This window comes from Trachurus japonicus, unplaced genomic scaffold, assembly GCF_045865225.1.
Source record: "Trachurus japonicus isolate A0001 unplaced genomic scaffold, Traja_1.0 AP030224.1".
Taxonomy (NCBI): Eukaryota; Metazoa; Chordata; class Actinopteri; order Carangiformes; family Carangidae; genus Trachurus; species Trachurus japonicus.
In genome coordinates, this window is record NW_028220357.1 from 33,800 (window position 1) to 55,537 (window position 21,738).

Sequence of the window (21,738 nt, forward strand, 5' to 3'; positions counted from 1 at the left end):
AACCTGTGGTTGAGATGTAATATAATAACAACAATATAATAATTTAACAATGCACAAAATTGTGAAAATAAAATCAGTATAAGTCCACCTTTTAACAACTTGAATATTTTCAACATCAGAGTAAGGACGGCAAGGCATCTACAAATACAACAACTCCATAGTGTCAGATGAATCTGAATTGATCAGATAAGACCAAATCCTGTATTGCAAGTGCTAATATATGCCAGGATGTCATTTTGAAAAGACTTGTAGTCCTTGTAATGCCCTGGGAGACGCAAGGTCTCAAAGCAGGTGGAGGCTGTGAGGTACCTGCCCTCGATGACTTCGACAGAGAGACTTGATGGTAGAACCTCCCATCCGGTCCAGAATTTGACCAGGTCGTTCAGTTCAGTTGGTGTTGCTATGGAGTACATTCAAATGGATGATGATTAGTCATCAGGATAAATAGCCAACTATGGCACTGATGATGACAATCACCGTCTCCGCAGAATGTGACGTGAAATTGAATGGGAGCTGACTGCAGCACACGTAGCATAACAAACCAGTGTGGCTAACATCTCCATGACTAACGTCTGTTTTTTGTTCCAGTCTTGCGGCAAAGCATCAACGTTAATAGCCTTAATCAATGCCAAATCATAACTTGACGCATCGCCACATCGATTAATTGCACCCACCTCTACTGAATACAGAAATTGTCAAGCCCTTGAGACAAGTAAACCTACCTTCGGCTATGAACTGTCGTAGATACCCTGCAATGCGGCATTTTGTTTCAACTGGACACTCATCATCGTCATCGTCATCATCACCCTCACGAGGCCATGTGATACGCTGAAGAAGGACCTGCATTGGAAAAACAGCATGAGAAAGACTTTGATAATTTTTTATTCTATTGCAGACAGTAATGGAAGATGCCGCCCAGGTATGAACTAGGGATGGGCATTTGAAGAAATCTTTTTGATCGTTCATTGGGAAAATGAATGATCAATTTTTGATTAATCGTTAATATTAATTTCATATTTAAAAACAGAATGCGTGTGGCTAATCCAGGGCAGTCCCCGTGAAGAAAGGTCAGACAACGTATACGGACGTCTGTGTGCTTGTGCCTCACTTGTAGGGGCAGTGCCGGCATTAAAAAAAAAAGGATCGTTGCGCTGCCTGCACCTGCAGCTGAGCTGTCAGAGCAGCTCTGCTGTCCCTCTCTCTTCAGCCTCGTGTTTGGCTTCACTTGTGCGGAATCGCAAATCGCAAGCACTTTCAAAATGTGAAAGTGTGTGTTTTATTGTTATTTCGCGGAGCGGCGCTCTGATCACAGGAGCACAGAAAAGAGAAACAAACTATGCAGGATATAAGTTTAACTTTAACCATCGTTAAACAGCTTTGGACTAATTGTGATACAGAGAGAGTGGAGGCTCCTTCCACACCGCTGATTAAAACCAAACCTGCGATCAGAGCGGGCGGACCCGCGGTGTCACATGCTCTCGTTTCTGTTGCAGTCGGCGACACAAGCGCGCCCCGTCATATTTCATGAATTATTTCACTCTTAAACCGTGTAATTCAGCCTTAACTTTTTTGCTCACTGGCCAACTGGCTAGTGAGCTTTAAAAATCTACTGGCCAGAAAGATTTTTTACTGGCCAAAAATTATGTATAGCTGTTTTGTATATTTTTCATTGTGTTGAACTGTTATAATACACTCATAAGCATTTTTAACACATATCATAGGTATTAGAATATTTTTGTGTGGAATAAAGGAGTCAAGTTTGCCTTTTTTTCCTAAAAGGTTTATTTTAGGGATGCACATGGTTAACCGTTTAACCATTAACCTATAACAACAACTTGACCGAATAATACTATCAGTTATTTATATATTAGGGCTGGGACTCGAGTAAAAAAATTAATCAAATTAATTAGAGGCTTTGTAATTAATTAATCGCAATTAATCGCAAATATTTGACCTGAGAACAGTGAGAAGCTTTTTTTTTTTATAAACCCAGCCATGTTTAGCTTGACTTTTCTCAGGAACGGAGGCACGTAGAAACAAACGGTTTGTGGCCATTTCTAGGTAATAATATAGATAGAATACACTATGGCTCTACATAAAAAGTAAAAAAAAAAAAAAATTTTCCAAAATTTTTTTTTTTCTTCCCCTCACGTGTGTCTACGTGCGGTGCGCCAGGACGCGAGAGAGGCGGCAGTTTGAGAAGCTGACTGGCAGAGATGAGAGCTGGTGAAACGCTAGCATGGTTATTTAAAACACCATCTCTGATCTCTGACTGCACATAGATACACAGACACGGCCGCACGCTAAATGCGCTATATAGCGCTAATTGCTCAGCTGCAGCGCTATATCTATGACCTGTCACTGTCACAGGTGCAGCTCATCTCATTATGATAGGACTTCACCCTCAGAGCTGTCTGTCTTCAGACTGTCCTGACCTGTCCCTGAACATCACACAGGGACAACATGGAGCTGCTGTGTGATTGGTTACTGAGTTTTATTAATGTTTACATCAGGCTGAGTTCAACAAATCAGTTTATGCTACTGTGATGTAAGTAGCCTAGTTAAATACTACAGTAATCATCATAGTGTATTGGAAGGAAAGACCATTTAATCTGTATGTATCAAATATCGATTAATGAATTAATGGATAATTTGCATCCCTAGTCTGTTGGTCTTGGTTAAGTACCACCTTGAATGCTTAAGCTTATGTATTCAGTCATTCAATGGTATACTAAAATCCATGTGAAAAAAAAAATGCTTCTCACTGTTCTCAGGTCAAATATTTATATGCGATTAATTGTGATTAATTAATTACTTAATTTTTTAATCGAGTCCCGGCCCTAAATAATAATAATAATTATAATAATAATAATAATATAATAGAGTTTATTGGTTGTTATGAAAAAATGAAACCGGGGTATATTTATCCATAACAACCTCTGCCCTCTACATCAGCGGTACTCAATAGGCGGCCCGCGGGCCGCATCCGGCCCGCCAAACCTTCCAATCAGGCTCGCGACTGAGTTCTACATATTACTGTATATTGTATTTCTCGGGCTCCGTGCGCCTGTAAGTCAATGCGCTGGGACATGGAAACACGTGCGGAGCGTTTGTGCGTGCCTGTGAGGCGCTGCACTGGGATACAGAAACGCCGACGAACCCAAATCACCATGCGCGAGTGTTTGGGGAGCGGGCTGGACTGCAGGGTTTTCCCTGCCTGTCTGCAGAGACCGTGGGTGATTTTCACCACCGTCTTGGTTCAACTGTGTGTGCATCATGCATGGGGGGCCGTTCAGATGAAGCGTCTTTTGCGCGCGCTCAAACCCATTCAATGTAGTCACTCAAAAGCCGTAGCCGCGCGCATTTGATGAGACGCGATTGTTATTCCGTGCACGTCAGCGGTGCACAGCTGCGCACGACCTGCTTCTCCCCCGGTGTTGTGCCCCGGTTCCATCGGCCTGTGTCTCTCCTACTGTTTCCCACTGAGCTCTGCCTCGTTTGACAGGTGAAGGAAGCCCGTGTGTGGAAAGACGTCACCTTCGAGATGTAGAATGTGTATTATAGAAGAGAAACACACATTTCAGGACCAATGACTTGTATCCTCAGAACAGAGTCAGACATGTCCTGTGATGGTCAGCCTCCTTTCATATTTAAGCTGAAAATCACAGGGCATGTCTGAGGATACAAGTCAGCAGTGTAAAACTCCAGCATGATATGTAATGATGATATGATAATGTTAAGACATTTACAAAACACCGTGAAGTGTATAAATAAAAATTATGTGCTTACAAGTAAAATAAACATATTTAAATTATTAGATGAAAAAGGTGAATTTAATTTCAATCTAGGCCTATTTGAATGTGCGGCCCCCAAGGTGTCTGTTAAGAAAAATTCTGGCCCTTCGACAAATGTATTTGAGTACCCCTGCTCTACATGATCCCTTATAGTAAATCAATAAAAAAATGTACATGATTGATGAAATTCTTAACGATCAATAAACGATCATCGATTAATCATGCCCATCCCTAGTATGAACCATAACATTTACTACAAATGCGATGCTACAAGACCAGAGTAATTCAAATTAACCTCAGCGTTGAGATTCCCTGCCGTGTCTTCAGGAAAAAGCAAGGCCACTGTGTCAGGTCTGTGGGTCGCCAATGTCCACATTGGGGTTTCCTTAATGCCTCTCCTCAGCTGCTTGATTTGTCTCATGATACGTCCTATTACCTGTTAATAGTAATAAGACAGAGAGAATATAACCCATAAAATTACTTTATGTAAAAGTAGGCTTGAAGAGTAAAATATGAAAAGAATAATTTCATTTAAATACACTTATTATGCTGCATTTCACCGGTGAATGAGGAAATAATCATACTGTTGTCCTGCACACTTGCAGTATTATAGACCACCCACTAAACCTGAGAATCAAATTTATCAGGAAAAAGTGCTGCATTTTAATTTCAACAGACAACTCTTTTTTTTTTTTTTTAGAACCGTTGCAATGTGCATTTATAACCAAAACATCACCCACAGGATAAAAAAAATCGAAATACATTAACTCATTGAGTGCCGCGCTCCTTTCCAAAGTTTTACTCAAGTGTACCGACAATTTAGACCATTTTTGACGATTTTTGTAGAGCCACAGTGTATTCTATATTATAGCCACCAACACATACTGTGGCTCATTTGAAAGGTGAAACGTGCCTCCGTTCCTGAGAAAAGTCAAGCTAAACATGGCTGGGTTTCACCAAAATCCCTCCTTTTTTTCTAGAAAAGGAGATACAGCGTCTTTTATGAAAGCTGCTCTGTTTGTGTCTGTCGCTCTTCTGACACTCGCATTTCTGGATCAAAGGGCTCGTGTAAGATAAATATATACAACAAATGTTGTTCTATTCACAAAACCACCATCGGGGGCGGGGGGGGCGCCACTAAACAACAATAACACAGACGCACCGTGCCGTGTCACAGCCTCTCGCCGCGGAACGTGAGGGTCTGTCGGCCACAGCAGGTCGGGAACACCGGTCCCACCGGTGGTCGCGGTTCTTCTGTGGTACGGGTCGGTGCCGGTCTGCTTTGACCCAGAGACCATCAGATTTTACCGCGGGAGGACTTTGGAGAGGACACGGTGTTGCTCCAGATGAAGACCGGGCGGGACAGTCGGCTGAGAGCTGACTGTTTCTGCTCCGAGCAGCTGCAGCCTCGCGGGTGAGAGCAGAGTAGCTGCGCTGCATCTGCATGCAGAACTCCGTTTGCAGAAGCCGAGTTATGATGAAAACTTCCAGATCATGAGCTGTCATGAGACTTTGATCGTCATCTATTTCAGTTCTGCTCGTCGTAGAGTCCCCAAATTTACACATAAAGGTGTGTCTAAGCGTCTAGTTTCATAATTTTAAATTATTGGCACTCAGCGCATGGGAACGAAAAACGTAAAATTACGTGGTTGGCACTCAATGTCATGAGTTAATTGTGACTTGTGTTTTTAGACAGACATTTCTCCAACTTTTACTCACTGCATGCATCAGCAGCTTTTCAAAGAGCCACTTCCTGTTGTCGTCACTTATGGGAGGGAGGTCCCATGCATAGGCCAGGTCTTGAACACTTCGTTTATCCTTATCGGACAGCATGGAATCTCCTTCAAGCTTCAAGACAATAAGTCATATAAATGTCATTCATAAAGGACAATGGATACACAACAAAAGGGCGGCCCACATAACATATTACTGAAAAGAAAAAACTTTTTTTTAAATCAAACATACAAGCCTGATGGTTTCCCTTATATCCATATCTGGACAGTCCTGAAGAGTTACTGTTGCGGTGTCAGGACTCCCTCCAAGTAACACATGCACAACAGCCGGGCTGAGCCCATGTATGCACGGTCCTCCGTGAAGAAAAGCGTGGCCAATGATTCGGCCCGCAACCAAGAACATCTCACTTTCCACTAGAAAGTGAGAAGCTGAGGGGACCAAGTGGCCCGGCTGTCCTTCAAAAAGTCCAGTAAGACTTGAATTTGCTGTCAAGATATCAAAAATTAGAGTTTAGAACAACAAAGAAATAGGCCTCATGGGGCGATGTGTGGCGCAGTGGTTAAAGCGGCTGCCCCATATAGAGGCTACAGTCCTCAACGCAGGCGAATCCCGCGTCGGGCAGACCTTTCCTGCATGTCATTCCCCCTCTCCCTGCCTCCCCCTTTCCTGTCTATCAAACTATGTGCTATCCAATAAAGGCAAAAAAAAGAAAAGAAATAGGCCTCAGTGTTTCCCCCAGAAAATTTGTTAGTTAAGGTGGTGTCTGACCTGTCGACGGGGGGGGGGGGGGGGGGTGGTAGCGCGGAGATCTGTTGACGGGGGGGGGGGGTAGCGCGGAGATCTGTTGACGGGGGAGGACGCACCGCGCCGTGCCGTATTAAAGTTTCGCTTTCAACACGCGCTGCTGTTCTGCGTGCGCGCTTCTCTGTGGTGTGTATGTGTGTGAGAGGATGCGGCCACTCGTCCGACGGGGGGGGGGGCGGCGAATATCGCTGCAATTTTTTTTTTTTTAAGATGTTAGTTTAGGCGGCAGCTCTTTGTTGTTAAGGCGGCCGCCTTAACAGGAAAGCGCTGCGGGAAACCCTGGGCCTCATTCCAGAGTCAGAGATATCATCAATTAGGCTTGGGTGAAATGCACCGTGAGGCAGTGACAGGTCTGTAGGCTGCCTATGTCTTGACCACATGTCAGCTGTTCAGCTGCGGCAGAGGAAACTTTGCTGTTCTCATCTCCACCGACACAAGCGCCTTTTTTTTTTAAATTAAGCTCCTGTAGCGACCGGCTAAAATATGGGAGGATACTGTAAAACGGCACAGAGTGTGTTTATCAAAGCTTGGTCGACGTGCTGAGTCACCGGGTCGGTTTGAGCTGCGTTCAGGCTACATTAAAACTCCTCAGGCAGTGATTAGTGTCGACGGCTTTTCAACTGGTTAAATAATTGTGCTCCAGTGTAATCGGTACTCCTGAAACTTATCCAGTGAGAAATGTTCCGCTGTGCAAAAACAAGTGCGATTAAAATGCGTTAATTTTTGTGTAATTAATTCATCTTAACGCGTTAAAGTCCCGGCCCTAATGATTTATGAACTGACGTTGGTTTCATCTCTGCCGTATTTTGTGATAGACTCGTTGGAAATCAGTGTGAATAACATACATATTACATAACTATAGCTGCCAGATCCAATTTACACACACGTTGAATTGTGCTCCATGTAAATTAGAGTTTAATTCTGTGGAGGCAGACCATTAATTTGGCGAAACAAAATGCAAAAAAATCGCCCAGACAATCGCCAAAAATTAAATCAACCGTGACAGACTCAGCCGGTGGTCGATTGGCGATACATTCGTGACGGCTGTGGCTAAGGTGGTAGGGTGGGTCGTTCACTAACCGTAAGGTAGGTGGTTCCATTCCCCCCTGTCTGCATGTCGAAGTGTCCTTGGGCAAGACACTGAACCACACCTGCCCTGTGTGTATGTGTGTGAATATATCTTCCAAAAGCCTGTCTGCGAACAGTGCTGTATGAATGTGTGTGAAAGGGTGAATGCGACCATTACATTGTAAAGCGCTTTGAGTGGTCCGAGTGACTAGAAAAGCGCTATATAAGTGCAAGTCCATTTACCATTTACATTCGTCCTATCGCCCAAGCCTATCATCAATACAGGCATTATACATTTAGAAGAACCCTTTCAACTTTCAGGATAAAGCAAAATACCATAAACCTTTGTGGAGAGAATAATAATAATAAAAAAAGTAATATAGCTTGCATTTGGAAGGATTCTATTACATACATACCAAAATTGATGCAAAAGCCTGACCTCAGCTTCTCCATGCATGTGGAGAGAAAAAAACGAGTTACGCCTTGTCCAATAGCAGTATCTCCTGTAACACAATGTGAAGTTTGACAGAATAAAGACAAGAGTAAATACTTTTGTTAGTTTTGCACAACTGTGACTTGTAATTGGAGGTACCTTCAAGTGTGCAATTCAGGGGTCGTCCCCATTCCACATTATGCCGTTTATAGAAGGAGATAAGTGCCATGTCCTGCTCAGCTGGGCTTTTTCTGATGTCCATGCTGAGAAGTAAGGGACTCTTTGTTTCATGAACACGTCGAAAACTGTCAGCACAGTCAGATATGGCCTTGGTAGGGTCACTGACAGTTAACCAGCCTAATATGAATTTTAAAAAAATAGAAATGTGGTTATGGCTAACTGTAAAGATACAAAAAACAACCATGTTCATTCAAACTGTGTATCCTTCCCTATGCCACTGCTAAGCCTGAACAGCACCTACCATCTTGAACAGCTGCTGAACTTGTGGATGGCCCTGGCATTGCTGCTTGATCTTCCTCTATTACAATGCTCACCTCATTTCCTGCCCTACCCTCATAAAAGTATTTGTGTTACAACTGCACAGTATGTAAAACAAAGACCATTGCTGATTAGAGAAAAAAAAAAAACAATAGAAAGTTAATGGATACCTTTCCACACACAAGGAAGCATGTACTTCAATGGAGTCTGCAGGAAACATAACTTTGCAGACTGGACATTCCTGCATATGTGCTGTTGAGAGGTTACCGGCAAAAATAGTGTTATTTTCAAACAACTGCAATATCCTTGCAATATACTTGCAAAAGCAGATTATATTATATTATACTTCTTACAGTCTCTCTCTTCAGGCTCGCTGATATCCACATTATCCAGGTTGTCGTCACTGTCAACATCTATGACGTTACATGATTTGATGTGTTCTGTCAGTAGCGGAAGAGGGACCGCAACCTCACACTTCTGACATGCAGCTTTTGGCATGTTACTGAATGCCTCATCAGTCAATGGTAGGGGATCTGTGCATAGTTCCTCTTGAATTGGGACAATGAATACATTTCTTGCCCCACGAGTTACAGACTTTAACATCATGCCTGTATAGCCGGAAACATCGGGAGCCACAAGAGACAGGTGTCTGCTACCCCATCCACCTATAGAAAAGAGGAGAGGAAAAATGAGAACTTTCAAAAGTTTATTAGATAGATCATATCTAGAAGTTAAGTCAAAGCAATTAGACTTCTTGTCTGACAACAGACCAAGCTAAAGAACCATAAAGTAACAGTGTTGTGCACTGCATAATGTGAAGTTAACTGCTGCATTATGTACTTTTTTTTATGACAGAGCAACACTAACACACAAACTTATGTTGGCCCACCTGCAGATTTGTATAGTAGCCATCCACCGGTAACTGTTCCCAATTTTGGGAATAAAACTGTGAGGGCATCACATAACTGTGACGAAAAAATGGAAACAACTGTAATCTTCTCCAAATACAGCGTCAAAAACTGCTCATCATTCAAATCAGGAATAGCATAAATGACACAGCGTTACAAACTAGCAAATCACTGTAACTTCATAGCCTGAATACAATATTAGGAATGTAACGATTGTTTTTTTCTCAGACCAATCGAGCAATGAAATTGGTTCATGAACTATTAGATTTTCTTTATTAATTGAACAACTATTTGTAAATAAGACCAGTTTTACTTGTGATAAGGTGATAAATGATGATGTGCGGTGTATCTGTAATGAAAGGTGAAATTTTCAGACTATTTCTCTTATGAATAAAAGATCATTTTATTAGGTCATAATTTGTCTGTAGCTCATTTTTGATCTAAAAAGAATCGTGAGAAAATCGTATCGTGAACAAAAAATCGTGAATCGAATCGTGAGTTGAGTGAATCGTTACATCCCTATACAATATACAACAAAACTGGCCCAAATAACTACTTGCATGTTATCACCTCTTCATGTGTTGTGCTTTCATCTAGATGAGCAGTCCTACGGCCCAGTCCTGCACGCATATGGACTAATTGCTCCTGCTCTTTGGGGGTTTTTTCACATTGCTTTGGCAACAAATAGAAAGCCACATCCAATGGTTTAGGCCTCTTGGCAGGAACAGGACTTGCTGTGGGAAAGCGCCTCTTCCCTCTGCCCCTGCTGAAAATACCTGGAAAGGACCTAAAAAAAAATTAAAAAATATTAACAACCTCATCTGTTTTGGTAATTACATTAGAAAAGCAAACAAATTCAGCCTTAAAGAGTAACTAAACCCCTAAACCACTTTTTTCTGCTGAAAACAAATATATTTGGGTATGAAGTAGTGTTGTTGATTGATTCTGGTCTAAGTCTTGACATTTTAGTCAAAATATTTCAATTTGGTGTATTTAGTAGTAAAAATGTAAGAGTGACTGCCCTCTATGGGTTGAAACACGGCTGTTACAACTGAATTTTTCTATTGGCTTAGATGGCGATGACGTTTTGGAGGCAGCTTTCGTCACCGGCCACCAGCTCCCCGACCAATCAGCACCGGCTGCTGCCTGCGGCTAACGGCTGCTAACAGCTGGCTGGATGGGAATCGTTTGCGGCTCTGTCCCGGCCGGCGGTGGGGCAGACATGACTCTCCTAGTCATGTCCGCGCTACAAGTGCTGTTAGAGTCGCTCGTTAGCGCTATAGCATAAGTGTCGATGTGTGTTTATTACTTTTTTTTCTCCTTTGTGTGATTTCGCGGGTGTGAATGCAGCCGAGGTGGAGAGCCAAATCTAAATGCTCCTGGAGCATAATCAAGGCATTTTTTTTTAATTTCCAGCTTAGAGGACGTCATCCCAAACTGAGGGGTTTAGTTACTCTTTAAGTGAAATGGACCATACACATTTTCAGAATAGACACAAAACATCATGCTTTCTTCCAGTGTTTACTAACTTAGACTTAAAGATCTGTAGGGCTGCCCCCAAATAGTCGACCAAAAAATCATTAGCCGACCAAAATTTCTTTGGTCGATTGGTCGCAGAAAAAAAGAAAAAAACATTTGGAGCCGTGTCTTGTCAAAATTAAGTCAAAATCTATATGACTGAATTAACTGTATAAAGGCTATGGGGCTTTTATTTTGAAGGGCCAGATACAGGAAGTTGTGACACGAGAGACTTTTGTTGTCTTTTTACACCGCACAGCAGGTCTCTCTCTCTCTCTTTTTTGTCAAAAAACGACTTTTTCCGCTGTTGTTACTCCGATGTTGACTCTGACGTGCAAGCATGTATTACTGCTGTTTAAACCATTAGTGGGTGCTGTGCTGCCGTGCCCCAGTCGGCCCAATCCCACAGAGCTCACAGGCGGTCACTAGCTGTGTTCCAATTCAGCGGCTGCAGCCTGTCACGGTGTCACGGAGCAGAGACATGATGGTCCCCGCTACAGTCAGAGTCGCGCACCGCTCCACACTGCCTTCATAAGCTGTGTGACGTGTGTGTGTGTGAGCTACTATAGCGGAACCATAGACTGTAAAAAGAATGGAACGTGTCGGGGGGGGGGGGGGGATTAGTCGCCTAATCACCATAAGTGACGACCACTGGTCGACCAATAAAATATTTGGTCGCGGGCAGCCCTAAAGATCTGAAATACTGGGAGGAAACAGAGCATATTACTATCATTACTTTGGTTTTGCCTATATAAATCAACAGTGTCAAAATTAGTATAGGGCTTCATTTAAAATAAACTTCTTCTTACCTGGTCATTTCCATTGGAAGTGATTCTGTCTGTCTCTGTTCTCTGCAGGATTGTATCCAAATACATTTATTATTCACCAATACATCTACGATGTATAGTAAAATGATGTACATGTATTAACATGAATGAATACCACACCTTATATGTTGATTTGTGACGCCACCACTGGCTGCACCTTGTGATGAACTCAGTAATTGCAATAAGCGACGAGCTGATTGCAAAATATTATCACCATGACTGCCCTGACATCACAAACAACAAAGAAATAGTAAGAAGGGTATTACAAACCAGCAGCACAAAGTTTACCATGTTTTAAACAGCTAGGCCTAAATGTTAATGGACTTTAATTAACGTGACCATATTTTGATTTCCAAAAAAGAGGACACTTAAGGTATGGCTTCTCTTTATGGATTACACAACAATTTTATACAAGTTATACAATAAAATATTATCTCTGAATAGGTAAAGACACAAACTCAGATAGGCTTTTTCAACATTCCTGATTATGCCTAAAATAATCTGTTTTCAACTTTCAATAGTACAAACATAATAAAAACAAAAACCTCTGGAATGAAATAATAATGTGAAAATGAAAAAATCCATCGGACCATAGACATTTCTGACAAGCAGTCAGACCCGGTATGTTTAAGCAATATATCACGACAGGCCGTGGTATATGCTCATTATACCACGGCTAAGGGGCGTTGTTCGGCCCGACGCGAAGCGGAGGGACGACAACCCCCTTAGAGTGGTATAATGAGCATATACCACGGACTGGAGTGATATATTGCTTTTATAAAACGGTTACCAATAAAGGCAATATGAAAGAGGGATACGCAATCAATTTCATGTAGTTTTATTCAACCAGAAATACATATTATCCAATAAAATAGCCTCACTGTGAAAAAAATAGTCCCACCTCTCCAGACGTTAGCTCCTAGTTAGCTCTGCATCTCGTCTTTTCTTCCGCTTTTTTTTCAGATGAAAGTCACTGCTCAATCCCCTCTACCATTGTTAAAACCCTCTCCGGAGGTGAAAGTTCACCTTAAACATGTGGATTCAACTACTTTAGTCCGTTTTTTAACATCGTAAAAACATCAGCTGTCTTGGGCTACGGACTGCAACAGTCCGTTGTCATGGATACATGACAACAACTTCCATTCATCTATGATTCATACCAGTCATACGTGCCTGACGCGGAGTGATAGCTTACGCTGTGATAAGGCTTTAGAATAGTAGCCGTGGTATATGCTCAATATACCACGGTTAACAACCAATCAGATCGCCGGATTTCACCTTTCCGTTTTATAAATATGTATGTAACATGTCTGACATTTATAATAAACGAAAAGGCTTTAAGATCTGTTGAATATTCAGTGAGTTATGGCGATTTTAATCGTTGATAGACATCTGCCACTGTTGACTATGCAGTTAAGTAGACACGGCTCCCCCCGACCCAAAAATGGTGGCCACGTTGACGTATTCCACTCAATTCCCGCCTGGGAACGCGGCATCTAGCCGTTGGTCCACAGCTGCCATTACTAACTTAGAGCACCGCACGTACACACACACACGCGCGCGCACGGGCAGGTCGCGCTTGTCCGCTAATTAACGGTAAATGCGCTATATCGCACCGCTATACCCCCCCCAACATCCTGTGTCACCAGTTAACACTATCACTGTTTAATGTAGTACTGTTAATTACTGTCAGTCGTCATACTCGCTGCCTCAGAACCGAAAGTAAGTTAGCCTCAACCTATGCTCACATACCGTTAGCTAGTTACTAACGTAGTTTAGCACGAACGTCACCTCATTAAAAGTTCATTGTAGATATTGTTAAATAAATCCGGCTAATATCTAATACTCAATTTAACGAACACAAATGACAAATAAAGTAAACAGACTCACCGAAGCACCGTCGCCTGAGTTTGTGGCCATGGCCGGACCGGTCTGTCCTACCGGTGTGTGTGTTAGTGAAGCAGTCCCCGAGCAGTCCTTATTGAGACAGGGATCGATTGCTTCTCCCTGGTGACCCGGATGTTGACTCTTTTGACACTGAATTTTTGCAGTTGAATTTTTGGACACTGAATTTTTTGAGACGTTGAATTTTTGGACACTGAATTTTTTGAGACGTTGAATTTTTGTAGTTGAATTTTTGGACACTGAATTTTTTGAGATGGTGAATTTTTTTTAGAAACTGATTTTTTTTTTTATACAGATTTTTTTATGTTGAATTTTTTTTACATGTCGAATTTTGAAAAACAGAATATTTTGAGACATTGATTTTCTTTACACTGAATTTATTTCAACATTTAAAAAAAAATCAAGAGGCAAAAAAAAATTCAGTGCTAGAAATTTGATGGTTTTTAAAATTCAAAGTCTGATTTTGATGCTAAAAAATTCAGTCTTAGAGATTCATATTCAAACTCAGATGGCACAGAAAAACTTCCATACATTCCGACCTTGGTCAAACATTTGTATGGTGATCACTGCTTGCACTATTTGCTAATTCTGCAACAGCATTCAGTTGCTGTCAGCAGTCACACCATTTCCATTCTTGGAAATGCTTTTTCTAGTTATTTTTCCACTTCCGGCCAACTTTCGGTTCGCTACTAGTCCTGCAACTCGAAGAGTTGCAGGACAAATTATATATCAAAATGTGCGTCCTGATCGGGATCGGTGTGCTATTACTTTTCTCAACAGTGTACGAATTATTCGCGACGTAAGTCGCGATTTACTGCGCAAAATTTTTGCATGTAAGTCAATGGGACGGGCGGGAAAAAAAGAGCGAAAAAGACCAATCATTGGAGTTTAACAAAAGTCTACTGCTCAGGCATACTTTCACCTAGAGACTCCATTTAAACTTTAAACAGTAGACACAAGTCTTGTGTATTGTCGTATTACTCCACGTTTTGATAGGTCATATAGTTTTTGATCAATCCCTGATCAATGACCATGATCATTTTTGGAGAAATTATGAGTTTATAATGGGTGTGTATTGCATGGAATGTTCGTGTCAGAGTGCGTGACATCATCGGTTAGAGTGGGAGAGAGTGAAGAAACATTCTGTATTTTTTCTGGATAAATTGCCACCACGGCCACAATTTACACTCTACAGACATAATTTTTTCAGAATTTGTAAGACAAACTTGTTATCTCTCATGTCATGTGCTCAAAATATCAGAGAGACTTACAGAACTTACAGAATCAGCCTCTGAGTGCGGCCACGTCTGTCCCTGCTCCTCATTGAGTCCAATACAAATATTTTCTGAGAGGAGCAGAACGGCCTGATGTTTTAAAACTGCCAGCGTCGCCAAAATATTTACTGTAGAAACACCAAATCGTACCGAAATTTTCAGTAAGTCCTTAGAGCAACGTTGATCTGTGTTTTGTTCTGATAGGAGTTACCGTTTTGTCATGCTAAGCCTAAATGTGAGACCGGTTTTAGAGGCAGAAAATGGCTCTATTTCTCCACGTTTCTGTCTGTCTCAGCCTGCGGGGGCCCCTATCGCCGTGGTAACCTCTTTGATCCTCAGGCCAGAGCTCGTTAACTTCATAAACAATCCACCTGGCGCTCGTTTAAATGTTTATAAACACAGACACAGCTAAATCAGACTGACACAGGATGCAGCTACTAACTAACTATGTGTCAAGTCAGTCACACACACACACACACACACAGACTCTAGAGCCAGCTTCATGTGATTACAGTCACACACACACACACACACACACACACACACACACACACACACACACACACACACACACACACAGTTAACCTAATGTGATTACAGCTCCTCCATATCAGTGCTTATAGAAAGATGATCATGTGTCTGTCTGATCAGCTCTGTCTTGCGCTTAAGATCGTGGGTTTGATTCCCATGTTGACAGAGATGGCAAAATCGGCAGTAGCCCCGCGGCCCATTCAAAATTTCCCGAGAGGAAATTTTCTAGTTATTATTATTTTTCCACTTCCGGCCAGATTTCGATGTGCTACTAGTCCTGCAACTCGAAGAGTTGCAGGACATATTATATATCAAAACGTGCGTCCTGATCGGGATCGCTGTGCTATTACTTTTCTCAACAGTTTACGAATTTTTCGCGACGTAGTCGCGAAAAACTGCGCAAAAATTTTGCATGTAAGTCAATGGGACGGGCGAAAAAAAAAGACCGAAAAAGACCAATCATTGGAGTTTAACAAAAGTCTACTGCTCAGGCATACTTTCACCTAGAGACTCCATTTAAACTTTAAACAGTAGACACAAGTCTTGTGTATTGTCGTGTTACTCCACGTTTTGATAGGTCATATAGTTTTTGATCAATCCCTGATCAATGACCATGATCATTTTTGGAGAAATTATGAGTTTATAATGGGTGTGTATTGCATGGAATGTTCGTGTCAGAGTGCGTGACATCATCGGTTAGAGTGGGAGAGAGTGAAGAAACATTCTGTATTTTTTCTGGATAAATTGCCACCACGGCCACAATTTACACTCTACAGACATAATTTTTTCAGAATTTGTAAGACAAACTTGTTATCTCTCATGTCATGTGCTCAAAATATCAGAGAGACTTACAGAATTGACAGAATCAGCCTCTGAGTGCGGCCACGTCTGTCCCTGCTCCTCATTGAGTCCAATACAAATATTTTCTGAGAGGAGCAGAACGGCCTGATGTTTTAAAACTGCCAGCGTCGCCAAAATATTTACTGTAGAAACACCAAATCGTACCGAAATTTTCAGTAAGTCCTTAGAGCAACGTTGATCTGTGTTTTGTTCTGATAGGAGTTACCGTTTTGTCATGCTAAGCCTAATTGTGAGGCCGGTTTAGAGGCAGAAAATGGCTGTTTTTCTCCACGTTTCTGTCTGTCTCAGCCTGCGGGGCCCCTATCGCCGTGGTAACCTCTTTGATCCTCAGGCCAGGGCTCGTTAACTTCATAAACAATCCACCTGGCGCTCGTTTAAATGTTTATAAACACAGACACAGCTAAATCAGACTGACACAGGATGCAGCTACTAACTAACTATGTGTCAAGTCAGTCACACACACACACACAGACTCTAGAGCCAGCTTCATGTGATTACAGTCACACACACACACACACACACACACACACACACACACACACACACACACACACACACACACACACACACACACAACACACACACACACACACACACACACAGGTAACCTAATGTGGTTACAGCTCCTCCATATCAGTGCTTATAGAAAGATGATCATGTGTCTGTCTGATCAGCTCTGTCTTGACCTTAAGATCGTGGGTTTGATTCCCATGTTGACAGAGATGGCACAACCCGCAGTAGCTCCCGTGACCCATTCAAAATTTCCCGAGAGGAAATTTTCTAGTTATTATTATTCTCCTTCATCTTCCGGACGAATTTCGATTCGCAACTAGTCCTGCAACTCGAAGAGTTGCAGGACATATTATATATCAAAACGTGCGGCTTGATCGGGATCACTGTGCTATTACTTGTCTCAACAGTTTACGAATTTTTCGCGACGTAAGTCGCGATTTACTGCGCAAAATTTTGCATGTAAGTCAATGGGACGGGCGAAAAAAAAAGAGCGAAAAAGACCAATCATTGGAGTTTAACAAACGTCTACTGCTCAGGCATACTTTCACCTAGAGACTCCATTTAAACTTTAAACAGTAGACACAAGTCTTGTGTATTGTCGTATTACTCCACGTTTTGATAGGTCATATAGTTTTTGATCAATCCCTGATCAATGACCATGATCATTTTTGGAGAAATTATGAGATTATAATGGGTGTGTATTGGACAGAATGTTCGTGTCAGAGTGCGTGACATCATCGGTTAGAGTGGGAGAGAGTGAAGAAACATTCTGTATTTTTTCTGGATAAATTGCCACCACGGCCACAATTTACACTCTACAGACATAATTTTTTCAGAATTTGTAAGACAAACTTGTTATCTCTCATGTCATGTGCTCAAAATATCAGAGAGACTTACAGAACTTACAGAATCAGCCTCTGAGTGCAGCCACGTCTGTCCCTGCTCCTCATTGAGTCCAATACAAATATTTTCTGAGAGGAGCAGAACGGCCTGATGTTTTAAAACTGCCAGCGTCGCCAAAATATTTACTGTAGAAACACCAAATCGTACCGAAATTTTCATTAAGTCCTTAGAGCAACGTTGATCTGTGTTTTGTTCTGATAGGAGTTACCGTTTTGTCATGCTAAGCCTAATTGTGAGGCCGGTTTAGAGGCAGAAAATGGCTGTTTTTCTCCACGTTTCTGTCTGTCTCAGCCTGCGGGGGCCCCTATCGCCGTGGTAACCTCTTTGATCCTCAGGCCAGAGCTCGTTAACTTCATAAACAATCCACCTGGCGCTCGTTTAAATGTTTATAAACACAGACACAGCTAAATCAGACTGACACAGGATGCAGCTACTAACTAACTATGTGTCAAGTCAGTCACACACACACACACACACAGACTCTAGAGCCAGCTTCATGTGATTACAGTCACACACACACACACACACACACAAACACACACACACCTTCATGTGATTAAAACACAGTTAACGTGCAACAGAATTTAAACTTAAACCATGATTTAATCTGGTTTTAAAGTTAAACCTTGTTGGTGTCACACACACACACACACACACACACACACACACACACACACACACACACAGTTAACCTAATGTGGTTACAGCTCCTCCATATCAGTGCTTATAGAAAGATGATCATGTGTCTGTCTGATCAGCTCTGTCTTGCGCTTAAGATCGTGGGTTTGATTCCCATGTTGACAGAGATGGCAAAATCGGCAGTAGCCCCGCGGCCCATTCAAAATTTCCCGAGAGGAAATTTTCTAGTTAGGGCCACGGGCAATCGCACCGGGCACTGGTCCCAACAGCTATGAAATAGCTGCAGGGACCAGTGCCCGGGCGAAGCCCGGGCACTACTGTTATTGTGTGGATTTTTTCTTCTTATTATTATTTTTCCACTTCCGGCCGATTTTCGATGCGCTACTAGTCCTGCAACTCGAAGAGTTGCAGGACAAATTATATATCAAAACGTGCGTCCTGATCGGGATCGGTGTGCTATTACTTTTCTCAACAGTTTACGAATTTTTCGCGACGTAGTCGCGAAAAACTGCGCAAAAATTTTGCATGTAAGTCAATGGGACGGGCGAAAAAAAAAAGACCGAAAAAGACCAATCATTGGAGTTTAACAAAAGTCTACTGCTCAGGCATACTTTCACCTAGAGACTCCATTTAAACTTTAAACAGTAGACACAAGTCTTGTGTATTGTCGTATTACTCCACGTTTTGATAGGTCATATAGTTTTTGATCAATCCCTGATCAATGACCATGATCATTTTTGGAGAAATTATGAGTTTATAATGGGTGTGTATTGCATGGAATGTTCGTGTCAGAGTGCGTGACATCATCGGTTAGAGTGGGAGAGAGTGAAGAAACATTCTGTATTTTTTCTGGATAAATTGCCACCACGGCCACAATTTACACTCTACAGACATAATTTTTTCAGAATTTGTAAGACAAACTTGTTATCTCTCATGTCATGTGCTCAAAATATCAGAGAGACTTACAGAACTTACAGAATCAGCCTCTGAGTGCGGCCACGTCTGTCCCTGCTCCTCATTGAGTCCAATACAAATATTTTCTGAGAGGAGCAGAACGGCCTGATGTTTTAAAACTGCCAGCGTCGCCAAAATATTTACTGTAGAAACACCAAATCGTACCGAAATTTTCAGTAAGTCCTTAGAGCAACATTGATCTGTGTTTTGTTCTGATAGGAGTTACCGTTTTGTCATGCTAAGCCTAATTGTGAGGCCGGTTTAGAGGCAGAAAATGGCTGTTTTTCTCCACGTTTCTGTCTGTCTCAGCCTGCGGGGGCCCCTATCGCCGTGGTAACCTCTTTGATCCTCAGGCCAGAGCTCGTTAACTTCATAAACAATCCACCTGGCGCTCGTTTAAATGTTTATAAACACAGACACAGCTAAATCAGACTGACACAGGATGCAGCTACTAACTAACTATGTGTCAAGTCAGTCACACACACACACACACAGACTCTAGAGCCAGCTTCATGTGATTACAGTTACACACACACACACACACAAACACACACACACCTACACACACACACACACACACACAGTTAACCTAATGTGGTTACAGCTCCTCCATATCAGTGCTTATAGAAAGATGATCATGTGTCTGTCTGATCAGCTCTGTCTTGACCTTAAGATCGTGGGTTTGATTCCCATGTTGACAGAGATGGCACAACCCGCAGTAGCTCCCGTGGCCCATTCAAAATTTCCCGAGAGGAAATTTTCTAGTTAGTGTGAATGCTGGAAGCATTCACACTATTGTTATTCAAATCTTTATACTTATTAGTGTGAATGCTGGAAGCATTCACAGTATTGTTATTCTGTTCGGCCATTTTGTTTCTTTAAACTTATTATTATTATTATTATTATTATTCTGAGTCTTCTTCCCTTTTTCTGTGTTTAACTACTTCTTCATACTTTGTGCTATTTCAACAATTCATATATCAAAACGTGCAGCTTTTTCAGGACATTTATGCTATTATTTTTCTCTTTCATACTATTTATACTTTTTAAAATATTTAACTTTTTCTGCAATTTTTTTCCCATAGGAATACATTGAAACAGTCGTCAAACTCTTCAAATCTTCTGCTTCATTCAGCCTCTAATAGCTTCAGCATACTTTAGGCTACAGACTTCATTCAACTTTTAAACTGTTCACAAACCTTTCAACTATTCAGCTATATCTCAGCTTATTGATATCTTCAACAGTTTCAGATATATGTATAGTTTTAAAATCATTAAAATTTCTGACAAAATTCAGATTTAACATGAAAGTCAATGGGACGGAATGTTCGGACGTTGGCAGTTGGTAGAGTGACAGAGGGTCTAAAAATCCTCTCACATTTTTCTCTCTATCCTGTCAGCACGGCCACAGATTACACTCTACACACATAATTTCGGGCATGCTTGTAGACAAGCTCATCCTTGATCTCTTCATGTGCTCAAAAAACCAGAGAGACGAACACAATTTAAATTGGGAGCCTCCGAGTGCAGCCAGTTCCCTCTCTCCTCCCATTGACTCCCATTCAAAAGTAGGCGCTGATTTTCTAAACGTCCCAAAGTTTCCAACCTGCGACCCAATCAACAATTTTTACTCTAGAAACACCAAAGTGACATGGACGCGTTCAGCAAGGTCTTATGGTTCGGAAAATGTAAACCTTTTGCTCGTACTAAGTACAGATTTGTCGTACATTAGATCTGTTTGAGGGTGTCACAGAGCAGTTAAAGCCTATGGTTAAAGCTGCCACCATACCTTAAAGCCACCAGCCACCAGTTACATGGTAACCTCAACATGGCAACCTCACCATGGTAACCTCACCATGGCAACGTCACCATGGCAACGCACACACATTCTCTCTATTTGACTGTCTGTCGGTCATACACACACACACACAAATGGACACACACTAACTACCACACACACACACACACACACAAATGGACACACACTCACCATACACACACATCCAACACACACACACACACACACACACACACAAATGGACACACACTCACCATGCATACACATCCAACACACACACACAAATGGACACACACTAACTACTACACACACACACACACACACCATACACACCATCCAACACACACGCACACAAATGGACACACACTCACCATACACACACATCCAACACACACACACACAAATGGACACACACTAACTACCACACACACACACACAAACACACACACACACACACACACACACACTCACCATACACACACATCCAACACACACACACAAATGGACACACACTAACTACCACACACACACACACAAACACACACACACACGCACACACCCAACAAACATACAACCACTTACCAAACACATACACAATTTACACAATTACACACAAACAGACACACATGCACACACAACAAACACACACACAAATGGACACACACTAACCATACACAAACAGACACACACGTCCAACACACACACATTTCATACAGTTGTCAGGTCAGAACTTTTTGTATATCTTCCTCACTCACACACACACACACACACACACA

General features: G+C 41.9%; 2 protein-coding genes across 2 annotated transcripts; both read right to left on the minus strand.

Annotated features, from left to right (window-relative positions):
* Positions 1-83: 83 nt before the first annotated feature.
* LOC146960571 (uncharacterized) lies at positions 84-8,378 on the minus strand. The gene is made up of 8 exons (XM_085772272.1): positions 8,315-8,378; positions 7,993-8,190; positions 7,817-7,903; positions 5,760-6,013; positions 5,514-5,642; positions 4,090-4,230; positions 723-840; positions 84-400 (listed from the first exon to the last, which is right to left on the minus strand). Exons 1-8 carry the CDS (start codon positions 8,352-8,354, stop codon positions 183-185), a joined length of 1,185 nt encoding a protein of 394 aa, XP_085628398.1. The 5' UTR covers positions 8,355-8,378; the 3' UTR covers positions 84-182.
* Positions 8,379-8,389: 11 nt separating this feature from the next.
* On the minus strand, positions 8,390-13,542 carry LOC146960572 (uncharacterized). The gene is made up of 5 exons (XM_085772271.1): positions 13,475-13,542; positions 11,705-11,808; positions 11,567-11,608; positions 9,810-10,026; positions 8,390-8,996 (listed from the first exon to the last, which is right to left on the minus strand). The coding sequence occupies exons 1-5, from the start codon at positions 13,502-13,504 to the stop codon at positions 8,934-8,936; spliced, it is 456 nt and encodes a 151-aa protein (XP_085628397.1). The 5' UTR covers positions 13,505-13,542; the 3' UTR covers positions 8,390-8,933.
* Positions 13,543-21,738: the final 8,196 nt, after the last annotated feature.

Coding starts and splice junctions, on each gene's coding strand:
- LOC146960572 (XM_085772271.1), bottom strand. CDS start 13,504: ATGGCCACAAACTCAGGCGACGGTGCTTCG. Junction 11,809..13,474: donor ACTCAGGCGACGGTGCTTCG/GTGAGTCTGTTT, acceptor TTGTGATGTCAG/GGCAGTCATGGTGATAATAT. Junction 11,609..11,704: donor GTCACAAATCAACATATAAG/GTGTGGTATTCA, acceptor ACAATCCTGCAG/AGAACAGAGACAGACAGAAT.
- LOC146960571 (XM_085772272.1), bottom strand. CDS start 8,354: ATGCCAGGGCCATCCACAAGTTCAGCAGCTGTTCAAGATG. Junction 8,191..8,314: donor TTCAGCAGCTGTTCAAGATG/GTAGGTGCTGTT, acceptor AATTCATATTAG/GCTGGTTAACTGTCAGTGAC. Junction 841..4,089: donor CAGGGAATCTCAACGCTGAG/GTTAATTTGAAT, acceptor TTTCCAATGCAG/GTCCTTCTTCAGCGTATCAC.